General features: G+C 58.2%; 1 protein-coding gene across 1 annotated transcript; it reads right to left on the bottom strand.

Annotated features, from left to right (window-relative positions):
* Positions 1 to 1,298: 1,298 nt before the first annotated feature.
* CUL7 (cullin 7) lies at positions 1,299 to 15,298 on the bottom strand. The gene is made up of 26 exons (XM_059075633.2): positions 14,845 to 15,298; positions 13,421 to 14,008; positions 12,836 to 12,987; positions 12,198 to 12,695; positions 11,523 to 11,661; positions 11,229 to 11,425; positions 10,729 to 10,957; positions 9,933 to 10,170; positions 9,741 to 9,846; positions 8,510 to 8,737; positions 8,155 to 8,245; positions 7,879 to 8,050; positions 7,599 to 7,704; positions 7,200 to 7,295; positions 6,890 to 7,065; positions 6,633 to 6,766; positions 6,139 to 6,321; positions 5,772 to 5,878; positions 5,489 to 5,671; positions 4,061 to 4,221; positions 3,681 to 3,897; positions 3,278 to 3,566; positions 2,456 to 2,601; positions 2,213 to 2,339; positions 1,918 to 2,123; positions 1,299 to 1,690 (listed from the first exon to the last, which is right to left on the bottom strand). Exons 2-26 carry the CDS (start codon positions 13,998 to 14,000, stop codon positions 1,367 to 1,369), a joined length of 5,085 nt encoding a protein of 1,694 aa, XP_058931616.1. The 5' UTR covers positions 14,001 to 14,008; positions 14,845 to 15,298; the 3' UTR covers positions 1,299 to 1,366.
* Positions 15,299 to 15,311: the final 13 nt, after the last annotated feature.

Here is a 15,311-nt window from a genome sequence, read left to right on the forward strand (position 1 = left end):
TGGCTCAAAAAGGAGGACATGGCCTGGGCCCATGAAAGAGAGACAGGCCATGATCTCTGGCACAAAGGTGGAAGAGCAACCAAGTGACAAAGTGCAGCAACTCCCTAGCAGTGTGCCCACTGCTGCCCCAGCCTGCTCTGCCTGTCTGTATGCTGCCTCAGAATAGCACGGACCAACAGGACGGTTCTGCTGTGAGAACCACCAACGGCACCACAGGGCCACCACACTGCAAAGCAAGCAGGGGCCCTGTGTGTCCACACTTTGCTTTGTTGCCTCATCCTGGGCATCCTGACTCCCAAGCCCTGGCTGATTCTTCCCTTACGGACTCTATTCTAAATGTCAGTCCTGGGAGGCACCCAGTTCCCTCCGGCCAATGTGCCCTCTCCCACCACCTGACTCTTTCGTAGCTTTCTCCTAGTCACCTAGTCATGGATTCAGGACACCTGGGTCACTCCTTCCCTCCTGCGCTAAGGGCCCTGCCCAGACACAGAGCTCCACCCCCTGGCACCGGGTCCCCTAGCCCGACCTGCCCTGCCTCAGTGTGGGTGGGGCCAGGGGGGCCAATCAGCAGCACAGAGCAACAGGCCTGCCTCTGGAGCTAGCTGGGGTCCAGCTCTGGCGACAGTGTGCAGCTCTGCACAGCCAGAGGGTGGGGGCAGAGGCAGGGGAGTAGAGAGGGGCAAAGAGGAAGAGGCCGTGGGAGCTGCAGATCCTTCTAGGTCAGCTTCTAACCCAGACCCAAGAGCGTCCGTGGGGAACACATTAAGGTTCTGGGTGCCTGTAGTGGCCGCAAGGGTCCTTTACCTCACCGTCCCCTTGTCAGCCTTACCTCGGGACGGCGCTGTGCACCACACTGCTGAGCGTGGTGGCCAGAAGAGGGACTTGGTGGCAAAGCCTTCACCGTGTCAAAGGCTCCCACACGTCAGAGTCCCACAGTGACTGTCCAATTCCACAGTCCACAAACAAGTGAAATGGAGCCCTGCTGGATGATCTGCCGAAGTTGCAAGCCATCCAGCGCATGGCAAGATGGGCTTGAATCGCCACCCTGCCAAGGTGAAAGCACTTCTGACCACATACCCTCTGAGAAGACCCATCCCCGGAGTCCACTTAATCCCCCGGCCAGGAGGGGGATGCTCAGTCACACCCGACTCCCTCTCCCCCTCTGCCCAGCCTGCCAACCTCACCCGGAGACTCCTGGCACAGCACAAGACTGCCTCAGAGCGGAGGGCTCATCTCCCCTTTCAGCCAGGAAAGCCCCTGTCCCTGTCAGCTCCCTAGCAGTCACCACACAGGCCAAGTAATCAAACTGCTGCATTTTATTCTGTAGAAAGCGCAGCCCTACATAACCCTGAGCCCATCTCCAGGGCTACCGGAAGGTAGAGAAGCTCTGGGTGCTCGTGCAGGAGGCATAGGGCACGCCCCGGGAGCGAATCTGCAGGGTGTGGAAGGTGAGGGGTGGGTTTGGGCCCGAGGAGCCGGGGTTCAGGGACTCGGTGTGAGGCTCCATCACAGTCACGGGGACTGCATAGGACAGCATCTGGGGTCGGTCATCCTGGCGTCTCACTGTGCCCTTGCCCAGGAGGTGCAAGACACAAGAGAGGACATCAGCACTGCTGCAGGTGGACCCCCTGCCAAGGCTGCTGACCAAGCCCCTAGGAGGACACGGGCCCTTCTGCCAAGCCTCCAGCACCTGGTATGGAGCGGGGAGGGGAAACGATACGTCAGAGATGCCCAGCTTACCGCACCTCTAGCTCCCAGCCCTAGGACAGCGAGGCCATGAGGGGTACCCCAACCCCACTCCTCACCCTCTACAGGCTCTACAGTGAGCCAGAGACTTCAAATGTGGATCCATCTCCTCCTGTGGACTGCTCCCTGCCCCCGGCAAAGCCCCCTCATCCAACGCCCACCCCCGCCTACCCGGCAGACAAGCTGGTCAATGTGCAGGCCCTCGTCCCCGTGGGCCTTGAGGATTCGGACAATGAGGCAGCTGAGAAGGTTCCGTCTCTTCTCCAAGTTCCGGCCCTCTTCGTCCTCAGCTTTCAGGTATGTCTGAGCTGGGATGAGCCACACGTTGCCCCTCCGAGGCCTGGGTTCCTCGCTACTATCTCGAATCTTGAGCACCCCTGAAATAAGTGCTGGTCACTTGGTGGGAGGGCCCTCGAGGAGGCTGGCCCCAGCCCAGGGCAGAGGCCCCGGGGCCCTAAGTACAGACCTCCTGGGGCATCCTTTGTCTCGTGAAGATCCAGGGGGCCCCTTGAAGAGGTAAGAGGCCCAACTGCCTGATTCAGCATGTCTGGAGAAAGCCCTGAGAGCGCCAGTAGACTCTCCACGGAGACCGCCTTAGGAAGAGGAGGGAAGTGTCAGGGCCTCCGCAGGAGGTGGAGCAGAGAGGGTGGAGGAAAGGAAAATGAGGGACAGGTGGGAGAGAGCAGGGAGGCGTGAGGGGCTGGGCCACCTTCAGCTCATTGAGATGCAGGAGCAGCCACATCTGCACGGTGGACACATGCAGCGTCTGGTCCCCAAACTGCAGTTCAGCCCGGCCCAGCCATGTCCACTGCAGTCGCCTCTGTGGAGTCTGCTCTAGGGCAGGGTAGCTCTGACCTGAGTGTCAGGGAGGAGGAGGGAGTCAGGGGGGCTGGTGAGGATGCACCATCGGTGGAGCTTTGTCCCCGTTAATCTCTGCAGAGTCTGGGGCCCAGTGTTTCTGGACACTGTGGTTCCTGGTCTGAGCTTCCAGAGCTCGGCCCTCTCTGTGTCTGCCTCCTGGGTAAGGGGAGCCCACCCTGTGCCAGGCAGGCTGTGATCAGTGCCTTTGAGGAGTTCCCCAATTTTTAAGGGAGACAAAACCACTAAATGAGGAAGGACTGGGGCTCTTATCAAACTGGAAATGTCTCCCCCAGTAGTGTAGGAGCTCCCTGAGGGCAGGGTCTAAGTCCCAGCCCCGCTCCTTTGTCACTGCCCAGCCCAGGATCAGCCCCCACTGGGGACCTTAGGTTATGACGACTGACCAGGAATGAGACACCCACCACTCTCTGGTGGTCTCAGGTGCCTCCTGCCTCCATCCTCCCCAACACCCACAAAGGGAGTCCTGGGTCTTATTTTAAAGACAGAAAAGAAAACAGGCTGGGGATCTGGTGCCTGTAGCCCCATCCCAAACCTCAGCTCCTGCCCTTTTCCTCAAATCTACCCCGTGAAGGCTGCCAGCTCCAGGGGCCACCCCCAAGCCCAGGTTCTTTCCCGGTGTCCCAGCCCCCAGTTCTCTCGGCCAGCTGCTCACTCTTGTTGTAGAAGTTGGAGTATCGGTTCAAGGTGCCCCTCAGGTAGGCAGGCAGGCAGGTTCTGGGGTTGAGCGTGTGGCAGATGGAGGCAGTGGGCCAGCAGCGTGGTGACAGGACGAGCACAGACACTTCTGGCATCGCCCCTTCATAGTAAAGGTCCTCGTTCTCATCCTCTTCCGCCGCCGCCTCCTCTCCCGCTCCGCCAGCCGCCGATGCTGCCCCAGCTTCCAGCTCAGCTTCCTCTCCGGTTCCTCTCTCGTGCCCCCTGCCACTGGCCTCGTGGCTCACCTGAAGACGACGGAACACAGGGCGCCCCAAAGCCAGCGGCTCGTCTGGTCTGCCCCGTGCCTCTCTCTGTGCCTCCCACCCTCCCACTTGCTGCTTCCCTTCCCCAGCGCCCACCTGTATTTTCTTCTCTGTGTCCTCCAGCTTCAGGAGTTCCTGATCAAGCCGCTGGAGCTGGTACACGTGGAACTGGCGCTGCAGCTCCTCCGAGGTGCTCAGGCTCAGCAACATCTGCTGGGGGAGGCGGTTGGGGAAGCAGGGGCCGATCTGCTCCAGCACGGCCCCCTCCAGCCAGCTCGAGCCCACGCTCAGGAGACGGTCTGCCATGTAGTGCCTGCAGCGTGCACAGCCCAGGCCGAGCCTCAGTGTGGGGGCTCGTCATGGCCCCCCTGCTCCGGGACTCCAGCCTGCCGGGACCCCGGCCTCCCAGCCCCGAGGGCTGGCCCTGCCCGTCATCCTGCCTCCCCCCACCTCCCACTCCCTTGGTCCACACTCACTGGTAGTAATGCTCGAAAGTGGTGGCTATCTCCAGGCCAGAGAAGATCAGGACGGTTTCCAGGCATCGCTGCAGTTGGGCCAGCATCTCCATCCCCCGGGCCCCACCGATCCGGCTGCCCTGGATCCGCTGGTCGATGTGCCGTGCAAACTGCTCGCTTACCTGGGCAGTGGGGAGAGCACAGGAAAACTATGAAGGAGAGAATGGAGGAGGTGAGTGGGAACAGTGGGAGGGTCTGAGGAAGGAGATATGAATGGCCAGGTTCATCAACTGGTCAGCGATTTTATAAAACTCTTATAAAATCATTAACAACTGTGTACATTAACAATACTAAAATGATGAAAACTGTTTTTTTCACATTTAGCATGTCTAAAATCAAACTAACAAAGTAACTCAATGCAAAGAGACACAAGCACACCTCAGAGATATGGCGGGTTTGCCACCACAATAAAGCCAGTCACGCAAATTTTCTGGTTTCCCAGCGCATACAAAAGGATGTTTACATTATACCATAGTGTATTAAGTGTGCAATAGCATTATGCCTAAAAAACAGTGTACATACCTTAATTAAACAATACTTTATTGCTAAGAAATGCTGACCATCACCTGACAACACAGGGTTGCCACAAACCTTCAATTTGCAAAAAAATGCATTATTTGCAAAGCACAATAAAGCGAAGAGCAGTAAGAGGGGGTATTTCCTGTAAGTTATGTGCACAAAGATGGTCACATCATGTTGTTACAGCCATGCTTCTGGCCCCCACTTGGCTGTTCTCTACTTACCAGGGCACTCTCCTTAACTGTGCATCTTCTCTAGGAGACTGTAAACTTTGAGGGAAGGGATTTCGTCTATCTTCAGCTCTTACCTCAGTGCCTGACACATTTTAAGTGCCTATTAAATATTTGTGGAATGACAGGAATGGTGGAGTAAATTATAGTATCGATACATCTATTGGATGGAATTTATACAAAAATTTGAAGACAAACAGCAGCACTGAAAATGGCTTTTCATGTAAGGGTCAAAAGAAAACAGGATAAAGCATTTTGGCTACTTGTGAGTAAACTATGTGAAATCAAGCACACAAGTAGAAGAAAGTATGCCGAGATGTATCAGGATGGTACAAAGCAGGTCATTTCTTCCTTTTATCTTCCTTTTTTTTTGGGGGGGTGGGGGGGTTGTGGGCACGGCTTATGGGATCTTAGTTCCCCGACCAGGGATGGAACCTGGGCCCACAGCAGTGAAAGCACAGAGTCCTAACCACTGGACCACCAGGGTACTCCTGTTTTTTTGAATTTTTGATAACATGGTTCTATATTAGTATTGTACATGCTCCTTGTTGACTGGGAATGGAAGGGTGGGCCATTCTGAGGAGGGCAAGGGAGAGTTTAGGGGGAGAGGCCCCAGGGGAGGGGAGGATGTGAGGCTTACGTGGGCAGCTCTGAGGAAAGGGAGCTTCAGCAGGGCACCAGCACAGCCGTTCTGCAGCGCCAGCAAGAAGGCTGCCCGTGGCCCAAACAGCTCGGAGCTTGACTTCTGCAGATTACTAAAGTGTTCGCAGTAGCGGGGCACAAAGTCATCATCCCGCCAGTGTGAGGTCAGAAAACTGTTGACCTGGAGGGTGGGAAGGGGCGGCAGTGTGAAGGGCAACCCAACAAACCAAGGGCACAGTGCCGCCCTCCCTCCCCGCGCCCCCTCCACCGCTCCTGCCCACCTGCTCCTCCACCACTGCCCGCCAGCAGCGGGTCAGGTTTCTCATGATGCTGCTAGGAAGCCCCCGGGTGGCCAGGGAGCTCCAGTCATGGCTTCTGTTTCTGCCCTCTGTGGAGACAGGGGAAGGGGCAGAGGCAAGGCAGTGGCAGCCCTCAGCTCCTGGGTCCCCATTCGAGGTTGAGCCTGGGGTTCTTCCCTGACATTCTGCCACCCAAAATGATGCTCCCAGGTGGGGGTGACACAAACCAGAAGATGAACAGGCTGAGCAGGCAGGGAGGGGAGGGTGAGGAGGGACAGATGCCTGTAGTATGTGAGTTGGGGGAGGGAAGGCCCCCAACCGAGCTCCCGCCCGAGCCCCCAGCACTCACTGGGCCGAGGAGCGGCCACCACTGGAGGCATTGCCTCGCAGGGCTCCACGTGCACCAGCAGGTGGGTGAGGCGGCGCACCCGTGAGGAGAAAGCTGCTGCGCGGCTCTGCGGGTTGTGGGCAGCTTCCCGACACTCCAGGTACTGGTCCAGCAACCAGCCCAGGGGGCTGACACCATCCTCATCTGGAGGCGGGGGAACAACAAGCCAAGGCAGGGCATGTCTCCAGGGCAGTGGGGAAGCTGGGCTGGACAGGAGTGCCAAGAAAGAGCAGCAGGACAGAACGATATGGCAAGGGAGGTAGCAACGTCCCTTCTGACCACGTGATGTCAGCTGGCAGCCCCTGGGCTGTGAAAAGGGGGGCTTGGGGGTACTGAGTGAACACAGGTATCCAAAGGGCCAAGAGCATAACCTGGCTCTAGGCCAGGGCAAGAAGGGGCTGATGAGCAGGACCAAGCAATGGGATAGTAAAGGGGCCAGGGGCAGGGACAGTTACCGGGGGAGGTAATGTTCTGCACCAGAGGGCTGACCAGGGCCTCCCAGCAGGTCTTGCCCAGTGCTCGGGCAGCTTCACTGTCTGGGAGGAAGCGATCGGCAAAATTCTGCTCCTGACGTAGAGCCCCGTTGAGTCTGGGGAGAAGAGTGGGGAGGAAGGTGTTGGGGGCTGGAGGCCTAAGTGACTCCCGTGTCCACCAGCCTAAGATCGCCAGCTACCCCTCTCATGCACACAGGTACACACGCACTCACACACACCTAGAGCTCAGGTGCAGGAGGCTCCTGCGGTCCTCCGCGATGTCCTGGCTCCAAGCCTGAGCCCTGACCATGTAGAAGAGGCGTGTGTGGCGACACAGCTGCTCCCGGAACACCGGCCAGAACGTGGGCTTGGGGCCCAGGACCTCTAATCCCCGAATGCGCGTGTCAATGCCGCCCTGCAACGTGCAAAGGACCATTTCCAGCGGCCCCATACCCTCCTCAGGAGGGCCTGGAGAGGTGGCCCAAGATCTGCAACAGTTACAGGCTGCAGAGCCTTGTGCCCACGGCTGCCTCCCTCCCCCGGCCCCACCTGCTGGCAGCGCTTTATGCGGATCTGGATGACTGGCCAGGAGCGGTTCAGGTTCTCCAGGAGGACCACCCGGCTGGCAGAGGGCATCACGTTCACCTGGTGGCAAGGGGGCGGCAGGCAGAGAGCGCTGTCACGCGTGTGGATGGGAGTGCTGAGAGAACCCCAGTCTGCTCCCATTGCCTGCTGTGTCCCTCCCTCCCCCAGCCCTGGGGTGGGCGGGGTCCTGACCAAGGGGTCCTAATGCCACCCTCACTGCTCAGGGCCTGACGCTGTCACAAGGGCACAGGGATGGACTTCATCTACTATGGGGCTCAAAGCAGGGAGGAATGTAGGCATTTAGGGGTCTGGGCAGGAGAGTGGATCCCTTGAGGGGTGGGCTAATGGCACAGGGGTCCCTACCGAGTTGAGTTCCGTGTTAAGGGAGGTGGCGCTGTCGCCCCCGAACACCACCACCCTGGCCGGCATGTAGCTCGAGTCCTCACCAGCCACCAGCAGAGCCAGCTGCCTGGGAGCGGGGCAGAGGGACCAGTCGGAACCGGATCCAGTCGTGTCCTCACAGACACAGCCGAGGGAGTTCTGGTCACTTTCAGGGGGCTGTGGGTGCTTCCCCAAGACAAACGGCAGGGAAGTCACGGGACAGCGTGGGCGTGTGTCTAGGCACAGGCATGGAGCGCGTTACCTGACGAGGACCCCCTGGTGCATGTGTAGGGTGATGTAGTGGGAGCCGGCGCTGCCGCTGGACTCCCAGTAGGTCTTGGGGTTGCGGTCCGTCAGCTTGCTGGCCCGGTGCGGGTTGGAGGACACCTCCACCTTCTCCCAGCACTTGTCCTCCTTCACCTCCACGCTGGAGCCTGCGGGCAAAGCGGGAAGGGGTGGCGGTCACAGCCCTGGCAGGTGTGGAGGGAAAACACACGGAGGTGTGGGGACACGGGGTGACGGGGGGATAGGCACGAACCCTGGCACAGGTATCTGAGGAACACGTCAAAGAAGGGGATGTTGATGGGGCGGTGCGTTCGTCTGTGGTCTTCGATCTGGCCCAGCACCATCTGCAGCCCGGACATCAGAGAGAAGGGGTGCGGGGAGGGGGCAGGGACATGGAAACACATGTGGAGGAAAAACCCCAGCAGCAGCGGGACTAACTCTGTAACACTGGCAGAGCAGGGCCAGCTGGGAAAGCGGGGCCAGGAACAAACACCCCCGGGTTCACTAGATCCACCTGCCTTCCAACTTCAGGAACACACCCCCTTCCCCTGCCACTGCTTGGGTTTCATACTCTCACCCAGCTGTGAACCCACAGGCTTCCTCCTGACCTGGATACAGCCTCCCAGGATGTTGGTGGTGAGTTTCCGGTAGAGGTGGGCATGCTTCTCACACTTGAACACCATGTCCCGCAGCTCCTGAGCCAGCTCCAGCTTTCCCAGGTGCTTTTCCAGGGCTTTGGAGATGGCATCTCGGGCTCCCAGCTGATTCAGCACCACGGCATAGTCCCTGCTCACCGAGGCCAGGTGGTGCAGGAAGAGGATCAGCTCCTGGAGCACCTGGGAAGGAGGCAGGGGGAGGTGAATAAAGGGGACAGATCACAAGCGTCTTCAGCAGTACTGACTACACACCTACTGTGTGCTGGGTGCCAGGGCTACTGCAGTTAACAGAGTGAGGAAGTAAAAAGACAAGGATGAGGAGACATGAGAGCTCGGTGGAATTAGAGAACCAAACAAACTGCAATGGAAAAGCCAAGAGGTGCCCTGGACCCTGGGGTTCTTGACTACTGATTACACTGGCAATAGGTGCAGGGGGCATCCCCGGTTGTTTCTTTTGAGGCCCAGCTGTCCTAAGAACCAGCTGTGGGGCTGTGTTATGAGATGCTCAGCCCCCAAGCACAGACACCTGACAGCAAAGAGGGGGCCGAGAGGGACCAGATGTATGTGTGGACACTCAGTAAGCCCACCACAGAGCTAAAATCTGGGTAGCTGCCAAAGGTGTGTGCTGCAGACACCCGCTGCCTCCATGACCCTAGTTCTCTGACTGCTTCCCAAGCCTTCTGTACCCAGGAGCGCTCTGTGGCAGGGGACTCTGGGATGTGATGGTCCCCTCTGTCTCCTTCACCCCCCTTTCCTTCATAGGCCCAGCCAAACAGAAGCCACTGAGGCTCTTAATGTAATATAGATATCATCCTTTATGTAACAAAGAAGATGGCAAATAAGATCACACATTTGGGTTATACTTGCATAATGAAATACAAAAAAGATACATAAGCTAGTACAAATGATTACCAATAAGGGGCATGTGGGTGGCATTGGGAGGACAGGGACTCAGGTGGAAGTGAGAATTTTGTTTCTACCTTGTTATATTGTTTTGATTTGTGAACTGTGTGAACATACGACCTATTTTTAAAAATACAATTCAATTTTAAAAACGAAACCCAAACCAAGAGCACAAAGGATCCATGGTGCCCTCTCGAGCCCCGCCCAGGGCATCTGCCTTGCCAGAAGCTGCCTGGCGTCCTCCCCCTCTCAGCATCTCCCCAGGGCAGGGCAAGGGTACCTCTCGGTCAGTGTCTGGGGACCGCAGGCAGGCCATGCAGGCGTCCATGGCCTCATGCCAGGGGAGCAGCAATGCCTCAGGAAAGTCCACCAGCCGCGTCAGGATTCTGGGGAGCAGGGGGCAGAAGGAGAGAGATGTGCAGCCAGCCTCAGAGACCCCTCTGCCCAGCCCCGCCCCTCACCACCCCCTCACCTCAGAACAGCCAGGTGCAGGGCCTTGTTGGCCACGGGAGTGTCGAGGCTCCGCATCAGCGCGAGGAAGGGCTGGGGCTGCCGCTGCAGTTGCAGCAGGAGTGGCTTGACCTCGCTCTCCCGGGGCCCCTCTGAGCTGAAAGCTTGCTCCAGATCCAGGAAGATTTTGCCAGCCAGACCGTAACCCTCCACCAGATGCTGCAGGGGAGTGTTGGGGCACTGAGTCAGGGCTTCTTTTGCTACAGGAAAGGGTAAGTCACAAGAGTTGGCCATTGTTAGTGACGTGAAGGATTATAAAAGGAGAGACATTTGCAACTCTCAACTCTTGCTTCCTCATTTCTCCTAAAAATATTTTTAATTTTTTTCCCCCTAAACGCTAGGTTTTGGGGATCTCATAGCATCTCTTAATGTCCTTTTAAGACAGCTTCATGACTAACTTTTTATTTTGTATTCTTAAAATAGCAAAGAAGCTTCCTATCTGCAAATAGCAGAGCACTTCCCTACATCTGGAAGCATGCAATAATCTGTTTCTCTCTACAATAAAAAAATTCAATGTGAGGGCTTGGCTTTCAAGGCTTCATATTTCTTGCAGTGTTCTAACTTGACACTCTCCTTCATACTGTGGAGGGAGGACAATGTCTGCTTCTCCATTCACTGCTTATCTCGAAATTTCAGATTCTTCCTAAAGTGCCATCTCTTCCAGAGAGGATTGCACAAAATCCAGCACAGACATCTCTCCTGGGCTAATGCCCTCCCAGAGGCCAGTGTGCAGAGCTGCTGTCTGTTTGGCACCTCACCTTCCACTCTGGCTGCGTCCGCTGATTCCTGAGGCTGGGCCTGGGCTTCCAGCAGGGATGGGTAGGCCAGCTGCCCTGCCAGGGCCTCAGGCCCATATTTCCTGTAGACATGGCAGTTGAGCAGGTCCCTGAGAGCACTGTCATCGAGTCGCTGTGGCAGAGCCAGCAGCAGGTCCTGGGCCAACTCCATGGGCATGGCCAGCTCAGCCAGGATCTCGTCATCCAGAATCTGTCATCGGGGAGAAGCTCTCACTTCAGGCAGCTCTGCCGGCACAGAGGCTCCAGAGGCACTTGCCAGGGGAAAGGAGTTCCGCATACGCCTTCTCTATCCCAAATCTCTCATGGGGGCTCCTCCCAAACAGCTCGCCAACATCTCCAAACACACTAGACCCCTCCCCTGCAGCCCTTATGCTATCACCCTCCACTTCCCATCCCGAGCCTTCCAAATGCTCTGTCACAGTCCAGCCCTCCAACCTCTGTGTGTCTCTGGGCGGCTCTACCTCCCCATCCAGGTTCTCCTGGAGGATCTGGAGAACCTCCTGATGGTCGGGTCCATCCAGCTTCTTGATGAAGAAGAGGAGCTCCCACCACTCGGCCTGGCTCAGGTGCTCACTCTCCTCAGCGTCCTCATCCTCAGGCAGCACGCAGGGCACGGCGTAGAGCTCTGCCATGGGCTTCCACCGCCAGGAGGGCAGGGCTATGGAAATGAGAGGGGCACAGGGACGCCACTGCCCGCCCAGCCAGACCACCGCTCCTCTGCACAGAGTTGATCCCTGCTTCCCCTCTGGGCTCACCTACACCCACAGCTCCACTGACCGCTGCCCCCTGGTACTCATCAGCCTCAACCACGTCTTCGATGTCTTCTTCAAAGCCCAGAATCTCCAGCATGTGCCAGTGTACCCAATAGGTGCGGCCTGTTGACTCCCACAACACCTGGGGGATATGGGAAAAAAGAGAGGAAAGGGGAAGAGAGCTCACCTAATGACCGGCTGTGGCCCGATGATGATGACACACAGCCCTCACAGCCCTTAGGGTGACCACCTGGCCAGGTTTGGAAAAACCTCTAAAGAGCAAAACCTATGGTATGTGGAGAACACGTACACGCACGCAAAGGATGCCTTTCCCAAATGGGAACAGGCTCTCTCCCTTCACCTATCCTTGGTGGCTTATACCCCACACTTCCTCCTGGACTTAACCATACTGTCTTCCTGAACTTGACCTTTGGGATGGTCTTGCTGTATCAGTCTTCTTCCTGGGAGTGAGTCCTCCTGACCTCAGAGTCTCCTAAGGGCAGATTTTCTCAGCCCTCCAAATGGCTCCCCTCTCAATTGCTGACCCCCTTTTACCATACCCAGCTTACTGAGGGTTTTCGCTTTGAGTGGCCTGCCAGAGGCCCCAGCTCGAAGCCCCAGCTATGCCCCACCCAAGACAGACCCCCAACGGTGGCCCGCCACCGCGCTCTTGCTCACCTGCACAGGGGGCACGCCATTGTTGCTCTGCCGGAACTCGCCCTCGTCCCCGGCACTGATCTCCTCGTAATCGTCCAGCATCCGCACTCGCATGCCCGGCTGCAGCGCGTCCCGCACGTACAAAGCATAGGTATTGCCACTTGCGAACTCAGAGCGAGGGCGAAACCGCCTTGACCTCCTAAGGGAGGGCAGGGCCTGGGCGGGTGGGTGCCCTGGGCCTGCATCTGCCAGCTGGGGCTGAAAGATGGAACAGGAGGGCCGTGCCGAGGGACCCTGTCTACTCGAGGCCCAGTCCCAGCGCATGGCCTGTACCAGCTCCGAGATCAGGGTGCCCATGGCCATGCTGAACTCCAGCTCCAGCCGACCCCTCTCCCCACTCAACTCCTCGGGAGTGGCGCTCTGGGCTCCTGGTTCCACAGCACTGTCATTCAACTGATCCAGAAGGGAGGTGACGTGCAAATAGCGCTTCACCAGGGAGAAGAGCAGCCTTCCTGGGACCTGTAGGACACAATATTTGGCCTATGTCCTCCTTGCTCCAGCTTTAGTGCCTCTCTCCACACTGTCCTCTGTGGACAGGTGCAAAGGCCTGATCCCCAGATTTTGTCCACAGCTCCCTCCCAACACTCCCCACAGAATACCTGTGGCAGCTGAATGCCCTCGAAAGACATGGGATGTTCAGAGAGCGTGGCCTGTGCAAACAGTGCCAGCAGAGCACAGCGGCTATCAAAATCCAGGTGTTTCTCAATGGCCTCCTGCTGGCTCAGTGACAGAAGAATCTGGGTCCGGGTCCCTGTAACCCACACCCCAATCAGTAATGGCTCCCTAACCTTGCCCTTCCCAGGCATCTCTCTTAGATGCTCTACTCTCTCACTCCTTTCGCTGCCACACACTAAGATTGACATGATTTGCTGATTTGCTTTAAAAGCCAAAACTTACTATCTTATCGTATCCTATTACTCTCTCACATGCAATAGTCTAATAGTCTAAACTCTTCCTCTGCGTAGAAAGACAGTTAATAGGAAGTTCTTGAGGATTCAGTCTCCCCTTTCTGCCGAGATGCCCACACTCACCTTCCCACCTCCTTTTCTTCCAGTCCTAAGACAAGGGCAACAGAATCATTTACGTACTGATGAGATCAGAAGCTTCTGTCACAGGGACCTGTGAGACGCTAAGCTGACCCAGTCCCGCTCCTGCTCCCCTTTCCCCCCACCACTGCCCCTCACCAGCATCATGGGAAGCCAGGGCTTGTATCATCCGGCCTGCGCTCCAGCGAATTTGATAATCGGGACTACTGAGCATGTGCATGAGCAAGTCCAGGACCCTTGGGTCTTTGAAGACCCCCGTGAGGGGCTCAATGCTGGCGTAGGCGCTGAGCACATGGACAGTGTGAAGCAGAGGGGCGGGAGGAATGGTGCCCTCACACTCCTCCAGCTGCCGAAGGGCCCTCTGAATCAGAGACTTCACATCGGTTTCCATCTCCCCCAGCACAGATTTGTCCAGGGCTCCAGCCTCCCCTGCTGTCTCCTGGGAGGGCCCAATGACCTGGCCATCTTCACCCAGCATCTTGTGGCAGTTGGCATAGATCTCGTCATTAGACATCCATAGCAGGATGTGCTCAGCCTTGCAGTCCACTTGGTTAGAACCGCCTTCCCCGTCATCCCCACGCCGGAGGATGAGCCAGCGGATCTGGTACTCAGGATGCCCGTCATGGCCCACTCGCTGGCGTATCAGCTCATCAGGATAGGCATGCAAGCCGGGCCCCAGCGGCACCCTGAATTCCCTGTAGCGGAGTTCCCCCACCATCCTGGCACCTGGCAACACAAGGAAAAGAAAATAGGCAAGCTAGAGTGAGAGGGGAGGTCAGAAAATCAAGGACACCCAGAAGTTGGGACAGCAAATGTGGCAACAGCTGTCGGGCTGGGTGGGGTGAAGCAGGGCCCAGGAGTTGCCTGCTGCAGGCTGGGTGGGGCCAGGCCTAAGCAGAGGAACACTGGGGTGTTTGTTCTGAAAGAACTCAAAATTTGGGGGCTAAAAGGAGGGTCCAAGGCCCTGCATGCAGCATGGAGCGAGTTGGTTTGGAGCAGAGGAAAGGGGACGGTGGAGGCAGAGCAGCCTTAGAATTAAAGTGAATCCCAGGGCCCTGGGACAGGCGGCAGCAGACCTGAGAAGGGGGTATACGAAGCCCAGAGGAGTGTGTTTTGGGGAGTTGGGTATCGAGACCCCGAGTGAGTATGGGAAGGGGTGCTAGCTCCAATGACTGAAGCATCGGAGAGTGAGTCTGCAGGGGCCAAAGACCCAGAGACCTGGTGGTGGAGTGAGGGCGCACGGCGCGACGGGCTGGGAGAAAGGGCTGGTAGGCTGGAGGCGCCCAAGATTGGAGGCGCTTAAGCAGCAAGGCCAGTGGGGGCGACGTGAGGCCCCGAACAGGGTGCACAGGAGACCCGATGGGTGAGGGGCGCGAGGCTTGTGGGACCGGGGTCGAAGACCGGAGAAACCAGGGGCGCGCGGCAAGGTGCGGGGGAGGGGGCTAGGCCGGATAAACAAGAATCCCGAGGCGCGGCGGAATCGGGGGCGCGAGGCCCGGTGGGCGAGTGGGCGGAGGAAAACCCGGGCTCGGGGCGGGGGGCCGCGGCGGGGCTGTGGCCACCTCAGAAGTCGACGGGGGTCCCGGCGTGAGGCCTGTCCTTCGCCGAGCTAAGGACGCAGCGCAGACTATGGCGACGGCGCTGGCGGAGATTTGGGCCCCGCCTGGGCCCCCCGAAGGGGTCGAGGCGGAGAGGCGGGAGGGGGCGTGTTTCCGCAGGACAGGCGGCCGTAGGGGGCGTGGCGCGCGGGATCGAACGCCCTGGGGGCGTGGCGCTGTCAGTTCCCGGCCTGCGCGCAGGTCTGCGGCCTCCGGAGCCTGGCAGGGCGGAGCCTGTCCCCGACCAGCGGCGCCGCCCGCCTAGCTCTGGGGGCCCGTCGCCCGACCGCCCGGAGCCGCCGCTCATTTCCGCCAGGCCCAGCGGAAAGCTAGGGGCCCTGGAAGAGCGCCGGGGCGGAGCCGCCGGTGCCACCTCGGCGACGCGCGGCACCTCTTCCTCCGCCCTTTCCTCTTCCTCTTCGTCCCCCTCC

The sequence above is a fragment of the Kogia breviceps genome, chromosome 10, assembly GCF_026419965.1.
Source record: "Kogia breviceps isolate mKogBre1 chromosome 10, mKogBre1 haplotype 1, whole genome shotgun sequence".
Taxonomy (NCBI): Eukaryota; Metazoa; Chordata; class Mammalia; order Artiodactyla; family Physeteridae; genus Kogia; species Kogia breviceps.

Excerpts from the sequence above, each read along its gene's own strand:
- CUL7 (XM_059075633.2), bottom strand. The coding sequence starts at position 14,000 with ATGGTGGGGGAACTCCGCTACAGGGAATTCAGGGTGCCGCTGGGGCCC. Across the intron at positions 4,222-5,488 it reads CTTTCCTCAGAGCTGCCCAC|GTAAGCGAGCAGTTTGCACG; the intron begins GTAAGCCTCACA and ends CCCACTGCCCAG. Across the intron at positions 3,898-4,060 it reads ACTTTCGAGCATTACTACCA|GCACTACATGGCAGACCGTC; the intron begins GTGAGTGTGGAC and ends TGCACGCTGCAG.